Raw genomic sequence first — 21,970 nt, 5'->3', positions numbered from 1 at the left:
TCTAACAATGCAAATTAGTCCCTATGTTGGTAAACAAAATGAACTGAACATTTGTTTAAGCTTCAAATCCGGTTTTTAAAGCTCTGTTTTTTTTAATTAATGAAATTGAATGCTATCTTGTCAAACCGAGCATTAAACAAGTGACAAAACATTCTCCCACATTGCAAAATCCTCACACACAAGCATAAAAGATAAATCAGCAAGACTAATACCAAATCAATATAATATAAAAGGATCAAATATAAAGAATAAAAATAAAAAAAAATAAAACATTATGCGAACAATGTTTTGCCTCACAAGTTAAAAGATTTAAGCCCCGTTTATTTTTCAGGTTAGTAAGTTTTTTTGTAAAAATTTGATTTTTTTATTTTAAATTAAAATTTTTGATGTTTTTAGATTATTTTGATATGTCGATGTTAAAAGTAATTTTTTAAAAATAAAAAAATATTATATATATTTTAAATATAAAAAAGTTTTTAATAACTAATGTGTTTTTTTTTTAAAAAAAATTAATAATTATTATTTATTTGATGACGGAGACCAGGAGAGAGAAGGAAGGAAGGAGTCCTTTCCGAATCCGAATCCAAATCCAAATCCACATTCTTCTCCCTGACTGTCTCTTTCACAACTCTTCTCTTTCTTCTCTTCTGCCAGCCCATACCCAACACCTCCCAAACAACAACTCTTTCCCTTCTGCTAACACGAACTTTCTTTTCTATTTTCTCTTCCATTTTGATTTAATTTAGTTCCGCTTCTAATCTTATATTCAATCCCTCATTACTTCATTCCCTTCCTGTATCAGAAAACCACACACTCACACTACATAAAGACAACAACTTTCCTTTCAAATCCTCTCATTTTCAACCAAACGAAACTCAATTCAATTCATGTTTGACCCCATTCGTCCAGGTCCCTGGGGAGCTTGCAAGTTATTCATTAACACTTAAATCCAATCCCTTTTCTTTGTTTGGATTTGATTTCTTCGGAATTGGTGTTGTAGGGGCTTGAGGAATTGTGGGATTCGGATTTTGACAGGAATTGGGCATGAATGAATGAAGATGGCGTTCAAATCCAAGATAAAATGGATTGCACTGTTTGTCTTGATACTATCAATGGTGTCTCTAGTGATTCACCTCTCCATCACAAAGCTTTCGGGGCCTTATTCACTGCAATCTACTTTAATGCCTGCCATTGGATTTAACCTCACTCCTATCTTTGGCGTACAGATTTCATTTTGCGTTCTGCATTGTTTTGTTTTTTTGGCATTTGTTGTGTTCTTTATTTGTTTTTTCATTTGGGTTTTCGTGGTTTTGTAGGGTGATAGAGCTGTTAGAAATAAGAGGTCGTGGGGGCATGTGAAGTCTTTGAAGTCACTGCAGCCTTATGCCAACCCGAGAAGCAGTTATCCTGGTAATGGGTTTTGCTGAACTTTTCTATTTGTCTGTTTACTTTTCTGTTTCTTTTATATCCATTGAGGTTAAATTTCTTGAACTGGTTTTTATTGGAGGCGAGTGTCTTCTGGTTATTAATTAGCTGCTGTGGAATTTGGAAATGTGAAATGGATTTGATCAGTTAAGTTTTGTAGAAGTGCATTTAAATAAACTGTGGATCGGTAAGTTGTTGAAGCTTTCTTTGAAAGTTTATGTAAATTTATAGCTTGGTTGAGGTAATTTCAAGTTGGATATGGCACCCCATTTAACATGCTTCTGAGGGAGTAAGTGACACATCCTTTAGGGAATTTAGTGATCATTCCATTTGGTTGCGTTTCTACTTGTCGTTTCCAATTGGATGATCTTGTATTTTGCTGAGAGTGGTTGAGTCGTAGATGTTCTTTCTTTTCTCCTTTTTTCCCCTTTATTTTTCGTTCTTTCTTATTTTTATTTATTTATATTTTGGTAGGGGGTTGGGGATTCCTTACTTGGTTAGTCTGACCAATTGAATGGTGCAAAAAGCATGTTTTTTGCAACTCCATTATTATTATAACAATCAATGCATGGTTGATGTGTTTAAATTAAGTACCATAGTTTTTTTGGAAAAGAACTCTACTTATCTAGTTTGATATTGATAATCTTTAAATGGGTTATACAATGTGCACCATTATGTTTGTTTGCATAGTTTTGCAACGGAATCTATGTAAAAGCCTGTGAAAAATGAAGGTGGCTTATTTGTTTTAGAGTAGATTGTGGAAAATGGGTTATACAATGTGCACCATTATGTTTATTTGCATACTTTTACAGCGGAATCTATGTAAAAGCCTATGAAAATGAAGGTGGCTTATTTGTTTTAGAGTATATTGTGGAACATGTTTGTGATGTTTTTTATATTTTGGATGAAGGGAAACCCCAATCTGTTTTGTGACTTAGGTTAAATTCCTGGTGCATTAAAGTTGCTCCATTCACTTGTTCTGGGAAAAGTTTGGACTTACTTTCATGGGCATGGATAGATAACTCTCAAGGAAGAGTTTGCTCCTAATAAGTTTTGAATCATGACCTACCCTTATATTGACACCTCTTGCCAATCAGCCAACCCTTTGTTGTTATTTGTGGAATTATGTAACCATTACTTCTTTACAAGACTATATATAAGCAATATGGTGAAATGGCAGAAAAGAGCATTCTAATTATTTTGATTTCTAATAAATTGTCTTCACCAAAGCTGCAAGCTTTCTTCCCATTTACTTTCATTTCATCAACGAGATACCTATTAACTTGGTGCACTTTCTGTCTTGCTCATTATATTATTATCTTTATAGGCTACATTTGAGAATTTCTATCCTCATTGATTTTTATTTTGCTTACATTTTTTCTTGGGTTACAGTTCCAAATGAAAAGAACAACGGTTACATTTATGCAAAAATTTTTGGTGGATTTGAGAAGATAAGATCCTCGGTATGATTCATTTGATGTTATAAACTTGTTTTAATTTTGATTGATAATGAGAGTTCATAACATTTCTGTTAATTTTCTAGATCTGTGATCTTGTCACCATATCCAGGCTTCTAAATGCTACTCTTGTCATTCCAGAGATTCAAGAAAGTCTTCAATCAAAAGGCATTAGGTAATTTACTTTAGCTTGTTTAATGGTTTGCATTTAACTCCTTGCACTTGAGATGCAGGTTTTGTTTTTTTCTTTCTAATTTCTGAATTTGGAACAGTTACAAATTCAAGAGTTTTTCATATCTCTATGATGAAGAGCAGTTCATAGCATCACTTAAAAATGATGTAATCGTTGTGAACAGCCTGCCTGAGAATTTGAAGGCGGGCAGGAGAAGGAATGAGATCCGTACTTATAAGCCCAAAAGTTCTGCTTCTCCAAATTTCTATGTTAAAGAAATTTTGCCTGAGTTAAAGAAATCCAAGGTTATTGGACTGGTTCTTCATGATGGAGGATGCCTGCAGGTAGGTAAATATATTGCGATGTAGATCATAAAATGATTTATATTGTTCTCTCATCTTGAATAGCACCACCTTTCTACTCATAATTGTTAACATAATTGATTTTGATCTCTCATGTCATTTTTTCTTCTAGGATATGACCTTTGCTTGGATGATAACTGTTAGTTATTTTCTTGTGTTTCTTGTACTCATTTCAATAAAAGGACGTGCTCATTTCAATAATAGGACATGCTCATTTCAATTTTCTTTCTTTATTTATTTGCAAAGAATTAATGATCAATAAGCAATTGTATGGAACCAGGAAAAAACCCTAATCAGATGCCTAATGCAGCATCTTTTCTGAAGTGGAATTCTGAACTTGTAATTTTGAGATGTCCACTGCAATTTTAACTAAACAAATTCAATAGAAATTTGTGGCTCAAAGTGATAATTTTGCCAGTCAAAGAAACATGTTGAGCATTGTTTTAACTTGATAGGCACTTTGGTTCCCTTAGTATTTTCAATTCACAAAGTTTGGTATGCGCAATTGTGCAATGGACTACTCAATTTGGAGCATGGAATTTGGGTGTTCATTTATTTTTTATTCTTGATAATGCTTTAATCTCTGTTGGTAACTTTCTTTGCAGTCAATTCTTCCTCCGAGCATGTCTGAGTTTCAGAGGCTTAGATGTCGAGTTGCATTTCACGCTCTAAAATTTCGCCCAAAAATTCAGGTGCTTGGTCAGTTGATGGTTCAGAGGTATAGCTGATTAGTTTCTTACCTTGCCTTTCCAATAAAATTATAATGCCAACTACCAGATTTCAGGATGTGCACAATCTTCATTAGTTTAGCACTCTGTAAGAATATGACCGACATTGCAATAATAAATTACATGCAACTTCACAATCTATGAAGCATTTGTTTGCAGTTCTTGTCTCTAAAACTTTTTCCACAGGTTACGGGTATCTGGTCAACCTTTCCTTGCATTTCATCCTGGCTTAGTGAGAAATACCTTGGCATATCATGGTTGTGCAGAATTATATCAGGCTAGTTGTTCAAGCCTTTTCTCATCTATATCATTGCCGTGATCAAAGTTGCATCGATATGTTTAAGTTTGGTTTCTTTTAATTTTAGTACTTGTTTTGCTGTTCAATTGGTCATAAAATTCAGTAGTTGGAATTTCAATATTTGGATGTGTCTTCTTTGTGATTTTATACCTCAAACATAAATGAAGATGGATTATATAAATACCTCGTTAAATTCTCTATTTTTCCTAGCCCCTTCTTCTAACTTGGCACTTCCTCTAGGATGTTCACACTGAGCTTATACAGTACCGAAGGGCACAGATGATTAAGCAAGGGATTCTTAATGATGAGCTAAATGTAGACTCACACGTCCGAAGATCCAATGGGTCATGCCCCCTCATGCCAGAAGAGGTACAGACAGAGTTAAGGTTTAACTTTCAAGTCCAAACTGCACAATGCATGCTTCTTTTATCTACACTGGAGTTTTGTTTCTTGCACATTGCTTGAATTATGTTTGCCAAATCATTTGCAGGTTTCATATTAATTCTAGTCCTTAAACTTTCTTTTAGAAGGGATTTTTCATTTTTAGATAGAAGAAAGTATCAATAGAAAAGGGAAGAAATGTTCAACAGCACTTTAGAGAACAAGACATCCTCCAATTAGAGAATGAGAAAAAACAACAAAATTTCAATATAAAAGATAGTCTAATCTCACTAAATTAGCTTTGAAACTCATACACCATAGTGGTCCCATGCATTGCATTGCAAAGAAGCTAGAAGCACCATCCTATTCCACAACAATTGTCTTGAGGTTGATTTATCCTTAAAATGTCGACTATTTATCTCCATCCAAGCTTACCAAATAAGAACCACGTCACCATAAGCTCTTATGTTCCTTCCTCCTCCTTCCAAAACCCACCATGAACAATCTATCCTACATATCTTCCACCACAATTGGGCAGCCCAATGTTGACTGTCTCCTAGCATGGTAGCATATAACACAGATCTAGGAGGAAGGCTTTTTACAAGAGCTTTCCTAGCTAGCAGCAAATTATTAGTTTTCATCTTATCAAATGTTACTATCCCAGGAATGACACAACTTTGAGGGGCCCTTTTACTTCTTTGAAACATTTTCAGATTGGTCTTCTCCTTAAAGAGATGGGCTATTCTACTGAAACAATGATATACGTGGCTGGGTCTGAAACTTTCGGTGGTCAACGCATTTTGATCCCTCTGCGAGCAAACTTCTCTAACACCGTGGATCGCACTCAGGTGTGCACCAAGCAAGAATTATCTGATTTGGTTGGTCCTGAAACACCTCATCCATTGAATCCTTTCCAGCCTCCACCTACCGAAAGTGAGGAACAATTAAAAGAAGAGTGGAATAGGGCAGGTCCCCGGCCTCGTCCCCTTCCTCCACCTCCAGACAGACCCATCTATCAACATGAAAAAGAAGGTTGGTATGGTTGGATTACTGAGTCTGACACAGAACCAGACCCTTCATCTGTAGATCTGAGGAATCAAGCACACAGGTTAATCTGGGATGCTCTTGATTATATTGTCTCGGTGGAAGCAGATGCATTTTTTCCTGGTTTCCATAATGATGGTAGTGGATGGCCAGACTTCTCAAGCTTGGTCATGGGACACCGGCTATACGAGAGTGCTTCTTCTAAAACATATCGGCCAGATAGGTATGATGGGCAAAAATCTCTTATTATGAACTTCAAATTAATTACAGCATAAAGGTATTGAATCATTCCATGGAAATTGATTGAAGTACAATATTTTTCAACGCAAAAAATGGAAGCATAGTGTGGATGAATGTCCTCAACTACATGATACTTGAGATTCACGATTTTCTGCAGTTTTAAAATGCCAGTGGGGCAAAATAAATTCAATGACTTCTGATTACATTGATTCATTTTTTCAGTATATATGCATCTGACGGTAGGGATTCTCTACTTCCACTATTTATGTTCATTTGATTTTTGATGTTCTGCAAGGAGCAGCTCACTTTTCACCTTCATTTATAGTGCTATGAAGCATTTAAAACTTGCCATACAGACAGAAAGAGAGAAGGATTTGCCAGGAACGTAACAGATGTACTATATTTCTGAGAAAGATTATCAACCTGAATTTGCATTTTCATATGATAATATATATTATATTTTTGTGTTGAGTAATGATTTTTTCCCTGCTGCTCTTCCAGAGAGTAATCAGCTTTCAGTTGGCAGCACTTCCCAAATAATAATCATGTTATGTTGAGATAACCACGAGAAGTATTGTAGCATGCCAGGAAAAAAAAGTGTCTTGCAGTCTCCTATAATCTTCTTTACATTGGTTTCTGCACTGTGGTGTTGCTGTTTTTAAGCAAACAAATCATCTTGAATCCATCTCAATTTTCATGTAATAAAATTTGTTGTACTGGTTTTATCTGCTTCCTTTTGATTTTGCACACCTTGTACTTTAGTTCTGGTTTTGGTCACAGTCTTGATATATCTTCTTGATGTTCACCTGTATATTATAAATTGAACAAATCATTCTGATGTTTTGTTGGTTCTTCAAACAGGAGGGTTCTTGCAGAACTTTTCAACATTATCCATGACAACTTGTACCACCATAACAATCGTACTTGGAAACGTGTAGTAAGGGAACATCTCAACAAAAGCTTGAGTGAAGACGGACTTATCAGGCAATCTCTTCTGTCAAAACCAACCACATTCCTGTCTCACCCGCTTCCTGAATGCTCTTGTAGAATTCCATCTGCTGAGGTTCCAAAACAGGTAAAAGGTAATGATAGCCGATTCCTATATGGAGGAGAGGATGAGTGCCCAAGATGGATGCAGCTTAGTCAGGAAGATACTCGCTCAGAGTCAGCAGTAGTGGAAGAGGGTAGTGATGATAATAGCGAGTCAGAATATGAAAATGATGGTGTTGAACAGCAAGAATCTGATAACAGTAGAGGTAGAAGTAGTCTTACTCAAATACCCATGGATCAGGATGATGAATGGGATCCTAATGACTAGAAGTGGATGTGCTGATGATAGGACTTCTGTTTTTATAACTGAAGATGCTACTCAACTTTTCAGCAATATCTTCTGGGATGTAGAGTTTTGGGGATGGGGCGATGAGTCCAAGGTTTTTCATAGTTCCAACTTGGTGTTTTGAAGGAAATATTAAGATTTATTCTTTCCTAGTAGATTCAAGAAACCCTTATAGAAAAGAAAAACATTTGTATACCTTCTTCATACAACACTGTTTTAGCGCGATAGTAGTAGCGAGCACGACTGATACCTTCAAGATAAGCTTATTGCAGCCTGTTGCAGAAGCAGAAATGCCCTGTCTTCTGAGAAACATGAAAGATGTTTCAGCACGGAAGAGCTTTGATTTGGGAATGTAGGTGTTGGACAGGTTGCAGTTAGTTCCACTTGAAGATCTTTTTGGTATCTGAAACATTAATTTCTGTCCTTGAACTGAATTTCCTGTCGGAGTGTAAAGTTGTTTCGAACAGAAATCAATGACAAGAATTTTTCTTCTTCCTTTTGTCATAGTTCTAACAATTCGATCACCCATTAGATGTTAACAAATAACATATGCCGATGTTATTATGTCATCATCGTTCAAGTTCAATGGCCCGCTTGCTCAAATAATGTTGACAAACACGAAGCATCTTGGAAAATGCAGGTGGGCTAAGCAAAGTTGCGGAATACAAGAGTTGGCAGGTTTTACTCAATGTAAATGTGGCCTGTACCCCTGAACCATATGAGGTGAAGGTAGGAACTAGGAACCACCTTAAATCAATCATAGGATGATCGGCACATTCAACCTCCGCAGTTTCAGAGATATGTTCAGTAGAAAAGAATCAGGAATGGCCAGGACACATGGCCAATATGCAGCGGTTGTGAGACAGAAACAGCTTTACCGGCCTTTGCAATTACGCTTCAGCACATGATTCAGCTGTTCACCGGCGTTCCTTTTTCCTCATATCCTTTCTGAAGGATAGCTCCAACATCATCACTCCATGGGGGGTCGCTTTGCAGGAACATAAAATAAATATAACTTCAGATTTAAAACCAATTCAGGCATCAGCCAAAAGGACACTAATCTGTAATCTCCATTTCTTTTATATAATAATAATAATAATAATAATAATAATACATGGTTATAGAAGTGGTACACTCAAACAAATTCATTATAGAAAATGGACAGACAAGTTGAGTTTCAAACACGGACTCCAATATAAATTGACAAATTGCCGGAGGGTTACAAAGGTCAATCTCACAAACTCAATACATTTGTACATCATACAAGACCACAGAGGCTAAGCGCCCTTGTTGTTATTCCATGGCTTAAGCACGGTCACAACGATGATGGCAACAATGATAAGAAGGATTATAATGGCAATGCACATCCATTTCCTGGAGTTCCTTTGTAACTTCTTTGCCTTTTGGAGAGCAACATTCCCTGACTGCACATGATCTACTGCATTTGAGACCTGAAATTGCAGTAGGCTGTTAAATCACAGGGTTCAAGCATTCTAAGAACCATCACCCTACAGCTAAATATAACTATTATTTTCAAGGACCGACTCATTCCTTTCTCATCCAAGGCAAAAGCATGAAACAGGAATGAACTCGTTACCTTTCATTTATTTTCTGGGAAGTAATTACTCTCTTTTTTGTCACCATAATTAAAATTATTTTATCCAGAAAAGAAGATACCTGTGATTCGATGTTGTCAAGCATGTCCCCTTGTGCATCCACCAAGACAGCCATATCCAGAAAAATCTGCATGACAAGTGAATAAAGAAAAAAAAAATCCTTGATGTTCACTCTCTCGACATAAAAGAAAAAAAAACACTTGTATCTTGCTGGGCGCACAGATGCCATTGCCACTAAAAATAGACTCGCTTCTTGTTCTATAACCCTCAATTCCACATTTTTTCACTTAACATTCCAATGACAGGAGTTCTATAAGAAGGTTAAAAAAAAGAGAACTCATCAGTGATCAGATACTCATCTTATCTAAATCTGACAAAAGGTGGTCAGATGCTAATCACAGGGCCCTAAATTGAACAAATAACCATAATTTCAGATATAAAAGAAATTAATTTTCCATAGAAAGCTCCTGCATCAACATCTCATCACGTCTAAACAAAGACCACACAAAAAACTACTTGACTAAGCTCAAGCTTGCCACAATGCCGGAAGGCCCTCGACATTAATCACCCAGCCCAAGGTGAAAGTTACCTCAAATAAATCAGTGTTAAAAGTTGAACAGCAAAGTTAAGTCAGGATCATTTTCCAGTTTGAGACAATTAAAGCTAAAGTGACATCAAAATTTTTAAAAGTCAGCTGCGGTTGCATATCTGCTTTAATCAAAAGAATATGTATAATTGTAAGAAGCTACAGAAATACCAGTTTAATGCCAAAAGGGAAAAAAATATAATTGTTGTATTGGCACACCTGTTGTAAGTCCAGAAGTTTCCTCTCCAGATCTCTGACTGCATCATGGCGCTCTTGAATTTCTGCCAAAGTATCTGTTATCTACATACAAAAAAGTACAAAAATGAAATCAGGAATGACCCTTTATGATGATTCACTATTAGGCAAATGATGAGCCAAGTGGCAAAGTATTAACTATGACTATCCAAAAAGCTTCCAATGATTTTCAAGGAAAGAAAAACAAGAAAATTTGGAGAAGGAAAGAATAAAGACACAAAGAAGTATTGATGATGGGAAGAATGAGCAAATCATATGCATGGCCTCCTAAGAAACAATATTGTCAAAAAAACTGCAACAAAAACATTCAACATCAAACAGTTTTTGGTCCTCTTTCAAAATCTTCCCTAGGGGACATGCCAGCAGTTGAGACTTGGGATTTCAATTTGAAGGTCTCAGGCTTAAAGTCTAGGAGGGGTGGGTGGAAATTTAGGAATTGGAGAAAGAGTAAAGACCACCTCTTGTTGTGTGTTCAAAACCAGTTGGGCTGGCCTCTCATAGAATAAATTAAAAAAAAAAAGATAGAAAAAGAAAAGAGCAAGAGGAGGAACAAAAGATCAACAGACCTGGCCTCGCCCTTGTTCCTGAATTGCTTTCTGAAAAATTTGTTCACTGTCTCCAGTCTCAATCAATGTGTCAATCGTCTGTACATTTTGGAATAACAAAACTTAGATTATAGAACTATGAATTTGTTTGCAGTTTTCAAGTACAATAAGTTTCACCTCTTCATCTGCTCTTGTTCCCGTCACTGAAAATTGAGTAAATCAAGAAATATAAAAGATTAGCATTGTATCATGGAAAATATGCCATCAGGTTATTGGCATAAGACCACCTAATTAGAAACAAGAGAACGGCCTGAACCTGTAAAAACACGCCTCTCAACAACCTCCCGGTACTCTTGATGGATGTTTTCCCTAAGAGTCTATAAAAATTCAGAGACGTCATAAGATCACTGTCACAAAATAGGCAAAGGAGTGCAAGATCCTCATTCAGATATGCTTGTTTATATTTCTTTACCTACCTGAAATTCAGCCATCTTGTCTTTCAATTTCTTTTTCAAGGCTCTGCCATAAAATCATAACACCAAATCAGATACAGCAAAAATATGGATAATTCTTCCAAAAGATCTACAACTCCTACAGGGCTTTAATAAAAATTTGAAAAGAAAAGGAAAGAATAAATGCATAACTCAGACAGACAGGGCAATATACTTTAACTTTAAATTGACTGCAACTCTAGCATGCCATAACTCATTTCCCTTTGATTAGTCTTTCTAATTTGTTTACAAAAGTTAAAAAAAATAGAGATAACCACTCTCCTAAGGGTAATTTTTGCCTGGCTCTTATCTAAATTGTTTGATTTTCACCAACTCTACAATGGATCTTTTGAAAATGATGATGGTGCAACTATATGGATGTCAAGTATATGCTATATTGAATGAAGAGAATGTCTTTGGAGGTAATACTTAACTTGCATATTAGCTTAGATGTGATATTTTCCTTAAATAAAGTGTAAAAAATTAGTTTGGGGGCACCCAAAACAGAGAGACCTTTAGTTTAAGGGTTCTATGTATAGACATAATTTCTGGGACATTTACATGTTTTTAAGAAAAAATAATTGCAGACGACAATTTGAAAAAACAAACCCACAATCTTAGCACTTATTTATACAAGAGTAACATGCATACAGGACATTCTCCCACAAGAAGGTCAAAAGGGACAGCTAACAAAAACAGGCACATAAAAATCACCAACTTAAAGACATGTCTGTGATCTCTGTCCTATAACACTAAACTACAAAAACAGAAGTAAATACTGTCATTCTAAATTAAAACTCCTTTCAGCAAACTGCAGATTTAGACCCATGACCTTCATCATATCCTGACTTTACATAAATTATTGTTGTGAATCCGCATGCATTATTATTGTAAATCAGCATGTGTTCTTTACCCCATCAAAAAGATTCATTGTCTACCAAAAACACCAGATCAAACACCCATAACTAATACAACTTTACTTATGATTGGAAAGAGAAAAGGTTTTCCAAACAGAGTTGAAATGCTAATTACATAGTAGTTGAGGTTCTTGATCGGTCTACACCTGTTCCTTTACCACATCCCGGCTTCTGCCTATTAGATAAATTCTGGACAACATAAAGCAGATATTGTTAAAATGCTGTAAATCGATTAGAAAAAAGAAGAAGCAGTTGACCTACCTCTTTGTCAAGTTCCTCGAGTTTTGACTTTATTGAACGAGCAATTTTTCCAACTTCATCGACATCTTTCTCCATTCGCTGTTTGATTCCTGCAGACAAAAACCAAACCAATCATCAACTTAGAGGTTCATAAATCATAAGAAGCTAGAAAAATACTAAGTTCAACGAGTAAAGAAAATGAAATTGAATCAGAGAAGGGTTGGTAAGGAGAAAGAAATCAAAAGTCAGAGTAGCAAACATAGATTCACAAAATAAGTTATGTGTTTTACAATTTCTTTTAGCAGCCACAAGCCATTAAATGCTTGTGGAAGGCTGATTGAAGCACACAAATTGAAGTTACCTGGTTCACCCGATCCATCATCTGGCCCAACCCCGCACGCAAATTGAAGCTACCTAGTTCACCAAATCCATCATCTGGCCCACCCCAATCCGGACTTGTAATTTCATTTTTCAATAAAATACATGAATTTTTTTATCTCATAATTCATGAAGGATATTTATCGTTTTATGCATGGATTTGAGTAGTGTTTGTCATTGTGATAGCAGTTGTTTTTTAAGGTTTTTTCGCTTGGAAATGCATCAAAATAATATTTTTTTCATTTTTTTCATTTTATTTTTGATATCAACACATCAAAACAATCCAAAAACACCAAAAAAAAATCATTTGAAGAAGAAGAAAATCAATTTTTTTGAAAAACACGGTCACGGTGCAAAGACAAACAGGACTTTAAAGTTGACTCTATTTTATGGTTTTATGATTTATTGATGGAGATGCGGTTTATTTTTTAATCTTAAATCTTATTTTTCCAAATTGATTTTAAAAAAAAATCAGTTAGGTACCTGGTGGATAGCAGCCGGGGGGAGAAAGTCCTCCACCCGCTGTGGAGGCAGGTGATAGATTTAAATATTCCAGGCCAGCAGCAGTGGAGCAAAATCCAACTCCAATCTGACCATTGCCATCCCTATTCACCTAATCTGATACTGCTAATTGATCTTCCCAATCATGCACATCGCTCAATTTTTCTAACCATTTAATAAAAATTGAGAACATAGAATCAGCCTAAAAGTTGGAAAAATCTTCTTGTGTATTTTTGCATTACCCAACTTCATTCATTCTTTTTATCCAATATAATTGTTATTTGAATTTACAAACATAAAAACAAAGAGAAACATGTTTATATTTTATTACATACATGCATATACAAATATGTATTAAAAAAAACGTTGAAAAATATCAACCAAAATATTCTGATCACCTTTCATGGCAGGAGCCTTGGTCACAGCCTTTGACTCCTCATGTGCATCCTGCATACAAGATTTGCAAGAAATGGAAACCAAAAACACTGCTTAGCTGATTTTTCCACCATCAAAGACATTAATTGCACCTAGCAACACTTTCTTATCGTCTGTGCAACTGTTAAATATATGTTTGGTGTTGCTTAGCACGAATTAAGAAAAGTGTTGTCCGAACACCACCAAGTCTATACATATAAACAACAACACTGGAAAAGGGAGGCCTTATAACATAGTTCAACAGCAATAAATTTTCCAAGCATGCAAATCTGAGTTTCTGAAATGCTTCTATTATCACCTAGTTTAAGCCATACATTCTAAATATAATGAAGGGAACCCCTCCACAAACCCCCAATCCACCCTCCAAGAAACAAAATGAAAAAAGACTTCGATGAACCACATGCCATGGAACCATATATGGAATACTGATCCAAATATAATGACCACAAGCATACCAAACCAGAGGATGCCAAAACAAAGATATTGACCTTATTTAAGTTGAAAGTATTATATTCCTGAAGAATTTAACAATTCCTTGATCACAAAACTTTGAAAAACAAATTTGGTATCTAGACTAGGTGGGATTACTGATAAAGGCATGACATCACAAATTTACCTGTTGACTTAAAATTCGCACAACATCTCCTAGAGGAAAAGTTTTTCTTCAAGGAGATTGGGCAAAAACAGAATAAACCTTGAGTTTATGTCGTCTCTTTGAAAGAAGTATTTTTCAACCTTTTCTCAACCTAAATGGCTTATTAAACAGTTATGAGGCTGTCAATCTTTTTTCTTTGTTTCTTTGCAAGTTAATTAAGAACTTGCTGAATGGGGCTCATACCTGGAGCTTTTTGAGCAACTTGTCCAGCTTCTCATTCTGTTTCTCAATCTCTTGAACCTGGGAAACAGAAGATGAGGTTATGGCGTCAACTAATAGAAACGAGATGGAAACAACAAAATATAGGATTTGAATGGCAACAATAGTATTAAAAGGAAAATAACAAGGCATGTAAGGAACAACAGAAACAAAATGAAAAGAAAGGGAGAAACCTTTTTAAAGAAACTCTCCAAGCCCAAGTCTGCAGAATTCATTCCCATCTCAATATCCCCGCCTCTGGAACCCTGACCCCGAGGGATCTCAAAGGACTCCTGCAATTTTCAATAAAGTCATTAAAATTAACATGTAACTCATCTTAACCCAGCCATAAATAATTCTAACAATTCAATTTTACATGCACAAAAACATTACAGTCAAATGGTGGTTTGCTACAATTACTGACAAGGAACGGCTAATTTCTTGTGTTCAAAGCAATTCAATTTGGCTTCCCATGTTAGTAACATATCCATTAGCATCCCAAAGCCTAGAGCTTTAAGAATCAAAACAGCAAATTTGAGCAGTAGAAGGAAGCATCTCCTTTGACAATATAAGTCATTACATAACTAGATTCGAAGAGTAAACTTCGATAATATGTCAGCTAAACTAAGCGAATCGGTCGTGTCATGCTCCATTTACTGACTTTTTAATTTTTCATCTTCTGGGGTCCCCAAAAATAATAGATCCCGTTATTTAAAATTTTGAATTTCCTTCATCTTCCTCCTCTTTCTCACCATCCAAACATCAAAAAAGAAAATAAGATCCCAACTTTTTAAACAACAAAAAGAACCCATAATTGAATCCTCAGTTTCCCAAACAGATCCAACGAAATGAATGCAGATAAAAACAATAAAAACAAATTATAATAGCTGTCACCATTAAAACAAGTTAGATCAAGACAAAGACAAGACAAACAAAAACAACATTAACATCGATACAAACTAACAAAAATAAGATAGAGAACATATGTTTACCGACAAAAGGTCATTCATTGTTGAAGAAACAGCAGCTGAAAAAAAGAAGCCTCCTTTTGTTATTGTTGTTGTTTTTCCTAAAACACAAACAACAATTGCTTGTTAATTAAGACCGGGATTTTGTTTTAACTTTCAACAGATAAAACAAAAAGGGAAACCCCAGGTCTTAATTAAGGGATGGAGGAGGAGGAAGAGGAGGAGGAGGAGGAGGAGGAGTTTTTCTTTCCTTTCCTTTTCTGAGAGAAGAAAAATAGATTTGCTGTTCCCGTGTTGAAATTATCGTCAGACACAGAGACAAATAGTTGTCAGTTTTTTTTTTTTTTTTTTAATTTTCTCTCCATATCATGGGAGGAGTTATTCTATACGATCAAGTACAGAATTGAACGTGTTTGTACCGTTGCTTTATGGGTCCGTATATAATACATATAATAATCCATGAGGTGATTTTATTTTACAACTTTTTTTATTATTAATATAAATATTTGGATTAACTTGTTTTTATTTAATTTTATAAATTTTAAAATTAATAATTATGTTTTCAGTAATTTTGAGGTTTGTAAAATTCAAATTAGTAAATTTTAAAAAATAAATGTATAAACTAACTAGTTGAATTACACCTTTTAAAATTTTATTTTACAACTTTTTTAGTATCAGTGTTGAATTCTTTTAAAAGTTAATATATATATATATATATATATATTAAAAAAATTTATAATTAAATGAGATTTTAGATATATGTTAATTAAAGCTGCCATGGAAGCTAAGAGATGACCTGATATATCAATGCATACATTAATTAATTAATTATATATATATATATATATATATATATATATAATGTAGGAGTGATGATTAAAAATTTCTAAAATTTTATGAATATAAAAAAAAGTCAAAACTCAACTAATATTAATGAATTTTTTCTCAAGACCTTTTTAATTTTCACGTGAAATATATTTTCTGAAATCTTCTTTTCTCATCAAAAGAAAATATACATAACTCATGGATTAAATAATATATCTAAAATATATAATTTTGTATATAACTTCTCAGAAAACACAATCTAATGCAAAGAATTTATTATTTAAATGGATAATGGGCTACAGAATAATATTTTAATTTAAAAATTAAAACGTAATTAATATTAAGATCCAACTTCACAGGTCAATTTATTTACTTACTAATGTTTGTGTCAAGAAATACTCCAATATATTGGCAATACCCATCACTTGGTCTTCCTTTAACTTAAATTGAATCAAATGTACTCATAAAAAATCAAATAAAGTTGGTACAATGTAAAATGAAAACATTATAAGTGGCTGTTTGTTTACACGGTTGAGATTATTTTTAAAGTAAATTATAGCTTTTAAATGTTTGATAACAAAGAACCACAATATACTATTTATGCCTAGACAGCTAAAAATTGGTTAAAACTGCAGATTTGTGAAAAGCAACTCTCTACTACTTTCCGCAAATCTACGAATGCAGTGGAGAGTTTTCAAGTGAATAGTGGAGGGTGACTCCACTGTTCACGTGAGCAGTGGAGTTATTCTCCACTGTTTCCGGCCGGACCCAAAGCTAAATGCATTGAACCGGGTCCGACCCGGTTTAAAAAAAATTCAATTTTTATTTTTTTTAATTGTGTTTTATTCAAAAAATTAGAAAAGAGATCGCTTGATGACATAACATTTGCAGGATTTAATCGCAATCCCAATTTTATTCTTGCCAAGTCCGACCCAGTTAATAAAAAATTCAGTTTTTGTTTTTATTTTTATTTTTAATTGTGTTTTATTCGATTAATTAAAAAGAGATCGCTTGATGACGTAGCATTTACAGAATTTAATCGCAATCCCAATTTTGTTCTTACCGGGTCCGACCCAGTTAAAAAACAATTTAGTTTTTTTTTAACTGTGTTTTATTCAAAAAATTAGAAGGAGATCATTTGATGACGTAGCATTTTCAAAATTTAATTGCAATTCCAATTTTGTTCTTGATGATATTTTCACTTGATATTGTTGCGCGCTTAAGAAACCATGAAAAATATAGTTCTTGTTGGATATATTTCGTATGTGATGAAATTGCACATAGTTTAATGAAATAATAAAAAAGCATTTGATATCAATATTATTTATTTCATTATATAATAACAGTTGTTACAATATTTAAATTAAAAACTATTAATATATATATATATATAACCTCAATTTGAAAAGTATTTTTATAACTAAACACATTAAATTACTTTTTGTTCAACCTTAATTTCAACCACAGTTTTAACCAAACATATATTTTTCCAAACCAACCTCAATTAAAAGTACTTTTTATAAAACAACTTTTTTCAAACCACCACCACCACAAAAGCTACTCTCGGACATGCTGCTCATGTGACATGCTCCCTGGCATGCGAGTCTGGTCCTGAGATTGTGGATACCATTGACCTGGCAATGCTGAATCTGATTGTGTCCCAACAGAAAGGCCATTAAAATTATTTTGAGACTCTGAAACCAACTGATGTGGATGCAACATCTGTTGCATTTGCTGTGAATTTTGTGTCAATGATGAGCTCATGTCATGCTGTCGGTCTGGATGAGGGGGATTCTGCGCATTCCTAGAATGGTCTCCAAGCACAATTTACTGGAATCGGTTTTGCAATTCAGATATTTGGAAGTGGTCTGAGGTTTGTGAGTGCAAAACATCATTATGGTGCTCCATTCCAGGCTCACGCTTTACTTGACTGCTAGGATCAGATATGAGCAGAGACTGACCAAAAGCATCATTGTTCAGCAGATGCTGATGCTGCTGACTTTGCTGCTTCTGTAAACGTTGCTGTTGAACAAGTTGCTGCTGTTGAAATTGATGAGGATGCTGCTGAAGTTGTTACTGTTGGTGAGGATGTTGTTGAAGTTGCTGCTGTTGAAGTGAAGACTGGAAATTCATCTTTTCAGACTGATCAAGTGATTGAAGCTTTATATGTCCAGCTTGATGCGGGGCATGCAAATTAGACTGATTATTTACAAGAGAAGAGTTAGTTTTGGACATAGACTGGGCATTCATCATTGATCCAACAGATGTTACAGCACCATATATGTTTCCAGATCCAAGAGAATCAGCATTACTCATCCCATATCCATCACCTGGTAAGAGATTCATCTGCCATTAGATGTTTCTTTTTTCCAAAAACAAAAAAGATTAAAAAAATAAATAAATAACAATATCTGAAGTTACTATGACATGATAAAACTTCAAAATGAGGATGAAGTGGAGAGGAAGGTTACCTTGCATTAGTTGTCGCTGATGTTGATCAAACTGCTGTGGCAATGGTTTAGGCGAATTCACATGATGTGTGGAAGTCATATAGCCCTCAGAGGTACCAGGCTCATTAGCATGCGGTATATCATTCCCCATCATCCCCATACCACCATTTAGGGCCCCATTTGCAAATCCATAAGATTTCTGCTGCAAACCAGTCCTAATATTGCTACCCATTTGGCTGCCAAAATTCACCAGTATGCGACTGTTCTGGCCGCCAATGTACTGCTTTGGCTGCTGTGTCTGTGATACCATGGCAGAGTCAGCAGTCGAAAAACCACCACTGATATTAGAAGATTCCACATTCATGTAAGACTGATTGTTGTTGTTGTTATTGCTAAATCCAGGAGTTGGAATCATTTGGCTTTCCATTCTTTGCACACCCATAGATGACATATTTCCACCAGAACTGATGGAAAAATTGGCGGGTGACTGCTGATAGCCATTAGACAGATTTCCTGCAAGCATAGATTGTGTGACATGGTCGCAAAGTAAACAAAGCAACAATTAACAAGGAAGATTACAGGTGCCACAAGGCTTCAAATTACCATCTGGTCTACCAAAGGAACCATTGTGCATGCCACTAGATGGCAACAGGCCCCCTGTGTTGGCAGCTATAGGTGCTATGCTATCACATCCACTGGAAGAGATCATCATGGTATCTACAGAAGAAGTCATCATATTCGAATTCCCACTATTTGACATACCAGGAGTTGGTATCATGGTACCAAGGGATGAGGAAGAATTAACAAGCTGTGGATGCTGTTGGTTTTGACTATTCGCAGAGGGGCGCTTGAGCAGACTACTCAGACGACTCTCTAGGGTATTCATGTTCAAATAATCATCCTACAACAAAGATTTGATTGCATTGTAAATTGAAAGAAAGGAAAAAAAAACTGAAGAACAATCAAGGAATGAAATCCAGCAAATTCGTATAAAAATCGTATAGCGGTTTACATTTAAGACAATTCTTAGGATACAAAAATTCAGCCTTTTTGAGTAGAGCACTATTTCAGTGATCAATTTATCCTCTTTCTTACCAGAAGTAGCATGAAGTTATATCTCTGGACTCGACAATGGGGACACAAAAATAACAGTCTAAATACACGCATAAATAAAGGGTTAGATAGAGAATGAGAAAAACCTTTGTCTGAGCAGCTTTAAATAGACCCTCCTCTAATATTTTGGCGAATTCCTTAAACTTTTGTTTCTGTTGATCAGACTGCTTCTGCGATATAATTGAAAATCTAGAAAGACAGCAAAAAATAAAGGAAAAGGGTCAGTAATAGAAGGCATGGATATTCCCATCTCGGAGATAAAAAATAAAAATAAAATAAAAGGGTATAGATGTAAAGTTGGATACTAGAATAAAAAACTAGAATTGTCATTTCCTATATCTCAATAGCCATTGTGTGTTTGGTAAAGCGGTGCAGGTGCTTTCGCTTTTGAGAAACATAATGCTTTTTCCTAGCAAAACACATTACCAAACAGAGCTTCTGCTTCTATAAATAGCAAATACAACGGACATGAACATATACATCAATAGCAATCAAATTCAGATATTACTGAAATAGCTCAAGTTGAACTAATATGGGAAGTAAAAGTGAAACTGACAGTCTTACATTTTTTGTTGCATAAACATGCGATATCCATGAAGCTCAGGTTCAGCATTGTACACATTAACAGAATGAGCACCGGCAGCAGCAACACCTCCAGTGGTAGGAGCTGATAAATTCTGCATCTGTTGATTCCCATTTTGCTGGGGCTGTAACTGATTCTGAACCTGCCCGGAGATTTGCCCGGACAGATGCGCTTGCACATTCATCTCCTTCTCCATTTTTTTTACACCAATAACTGACTATTACTTTTACTACTACTACTACTACTTGTAATTATCATGCTCTCCAACTGCAACAGCCAAACAAACAAAACAACAAATCAAAAAGGAAACGACTTTAAAACATTAAAAAAGAAAGAAAACATCACTACTTTGAATCGCCCACTACTCACTACATTGATTGATCACATAAAAATGATGAAATTGAAATTAGGGTAATTTGATGGAATTGATTTTTAAAAATAATAATAATAAGCAAAGTGAATTGAATTGAAGATATAAAATTGAATGAATAGAAAGTGAATTGAAATGGTAAGCAAGAAAAACCCTAAAACAATTAGGTAATTGAATCGAATCGATCAAATTTTAGAAACCCTAGCAAACCTGAAATTGAGGGAGAGAGGGAGAGAGATCGCAAGCAAAGCGAAGCTTTAACCTTCGAATTGGAACTCGATAACTGATCGTCCAATCGCTCGACAAATTCGATTTTTTTTTTTAATTTTAATTTTAGTTTTTTTAAAGAACGAAGGACGAAGGTGGAAATCAATCAATCGGAGAATTTAGATTATTGATTTAATTCAAAAATAATAATAATAAGACAAGACAAGACACCAAAACATGGACATGGACATGGATTCAGTTTGGTTTTTCGTTCGTTTGGACGAGGAAGGAAGGAAGAAAGGCAGGCTGAGTTGAATTTTCTTTCTTTCTTTTTCCTTTTTCCCATTTTTTTTTTTTTTAAGAAGCGATGAAGAGAGACAGACGACACCCGGCACAAAGGGTTTGTTTTTCTTCTGTTTTTTAGGGCTGCGAAAATAGAAGAAAGAAATAAAAATGGGAGTTTATTTAATTAAAGGAGAGAGGAACTCAAGTGGTCTAGAGGATAAACCATGATGGTGGGAAGTGACGTCAGTGCCCCTCCATTTATCTTTAATTTTCACTGCACTTTTTTTTTCTAGGTGGTATTAATAGTAAAATTAATTAAAATGTACATAAACTAATTTAAACATTCATGTTAATAAAAAAATAAAAATATTTGAATCAAATATCTTTTATTTAAGAATGTATTAAAATAATTTTTTTTATTTTAAAAAATTATTTTTAATATCAATATAATTTAAAAATATAAAAAAATAAATTTTAAATAAAAAAAATAAATTTTAAAAAACATGGAATCATTTACTTCTTCTTGTCAAAGCATGATGGAATGCAAGTTGCTAAAGGGAGATATCCATTAGAGTGTTGCAGTGGGTATTTTTTTCCTCAGTCAATTCTCCTCTCCTCTCCTATACTTAACAATATTTCCTCACACACTATATTCGAATCAACTGGTGCCATGAACTGAAAAACATAGAGATTTTTTTCTGATTTCAATTCAAGCAAGACTTGTCTTTGAAATCCTTTAATGATTGATTGGAAAGGGAAGAGGAAATTTAAAAAAAAAAAACTCTGTTTTCTGTTAAAATAATTAAGATGAAACACAGAAAGGAAGTTAAAATTCTGAATGATTTGTATTTTATAAGTATCTTAGTCTTAATCTAAATATACATAAAGTATATATAAATTAAACTAAAA

General features: G+C 34.6%; 3 protein-coding genes across 3 annotated transcripts; 1 reads left to right on the top strand and 2 right to left on the bottom strand.

Moving 5' to 3' along the window:
- The first annotated feature begins 567 nt into the window (after positions 1–567).
- Positions 568–7,939, top strand: LOC133668484 (protein EMBRYO SAC DEVELOPMENT ARREST 30-like). The gene is made up of 10 exons (XM_062088358.1): positions 568–1,220; positions 1,317–1,410; positions 2,818–2,888; positions 2,969–3,057; positions 3,155–3,398; positions 4,022–4,134; positions 4,331–4,421; positions 4,683–4,811; positions 5,537–6,090; positions 6,969–7,939. Exons 1-10 carry the CDS (start codon positions 1,053–1,055, stop codon positions 7,423–7,425), a joined length of 2,010 nt encoding a protein of 669 aa, XP_061944342.1. The 5' UTR covers positions 568–1,052; the 3' UTR covers positions 7,426–7,939.
- A 561-nt stretch (positions 7,940–8,500) lies between these two features.
- On the bottom strand, positions 8,501–15,564 carry LOC133668713 (syntaxin-132-like). Its single transcript, XM_062088661.1, has 13 exons — positions 15,253–15,564; positions 14,455–14,553; positions 14,246–14,302; positions 13,371–13,419; positions 12,115–12,203; positions 11,969–12,042; positions 10,922–10,964; positions 10,762–10,822; positions 10,623–10,648; positions 10,467–10,544; positions 9,865–9,945; positions 9,121–9,186; positions 8,501–8,894 (listed from the first exon to the last, which is right to left on the bottom strand). The coding sequence occupies exons 1-13, from the start codon at positions 15,268–15,270 to the stop codon at positions 8,721–8,723; spliced, it is 915 nt and encodes a 304-aa protein (XP_061944645.1). The 5' UTR covers positions 15,271–15,564; the 3' UTR covers positions 8,501–8,720.
- Positions 15,565–17,453: 1,889 nt separating this feature from the next.
- LOC133668526 (histone acetyltransferase HAC1-like) lies at positions 17,454–21,195 on the bottom strand. The gene is made up of 6 exons (XM_062088432.1): positions 20,780–21,195; positions 20,181–20,466; positions 19,703–19,805; positions 19,107–19,404; positions 18,525–19,016; positions 17,454–18,383 (listed from the first exon to the last, which is right to left on the bottom strand). The coding sequence occupies exons 2-6, from the start codon at positions 20,393–20,395 to the stop codon at positions 18,127–18,129; spliced, it is 1,365 nt and encodes a 454-aa protein (XP_061944416.1). The 5' UTR covers positions 20,396–20,466; positions 20,780–21,195; the 3' UTR covers positions 17,454–18,126.
- Between the last annotated feature and the right edge of the window lie 775 nt (positions 21,196–21,970).

This window comes from Populus nigra, chromosome 11 (assembly GCF_951802175.1).
Source record: "Populus nigra chromosome 11, ddPopNigr1.1, whole genome shotgun sequence".
Classification (NCBI taxonomy): domain Eukaryota; kingdom Viridiplantae; phylum Streptophyta; class Magnoliopsida; order Malpighiales; family Salicaceae; genus Populus; species Populus nigra.
The sequence above is the reverse complement of the archived record's forward strand: the minus strand, read 5'-3'. Positions and strand labels throughout refer to the sequence as shown.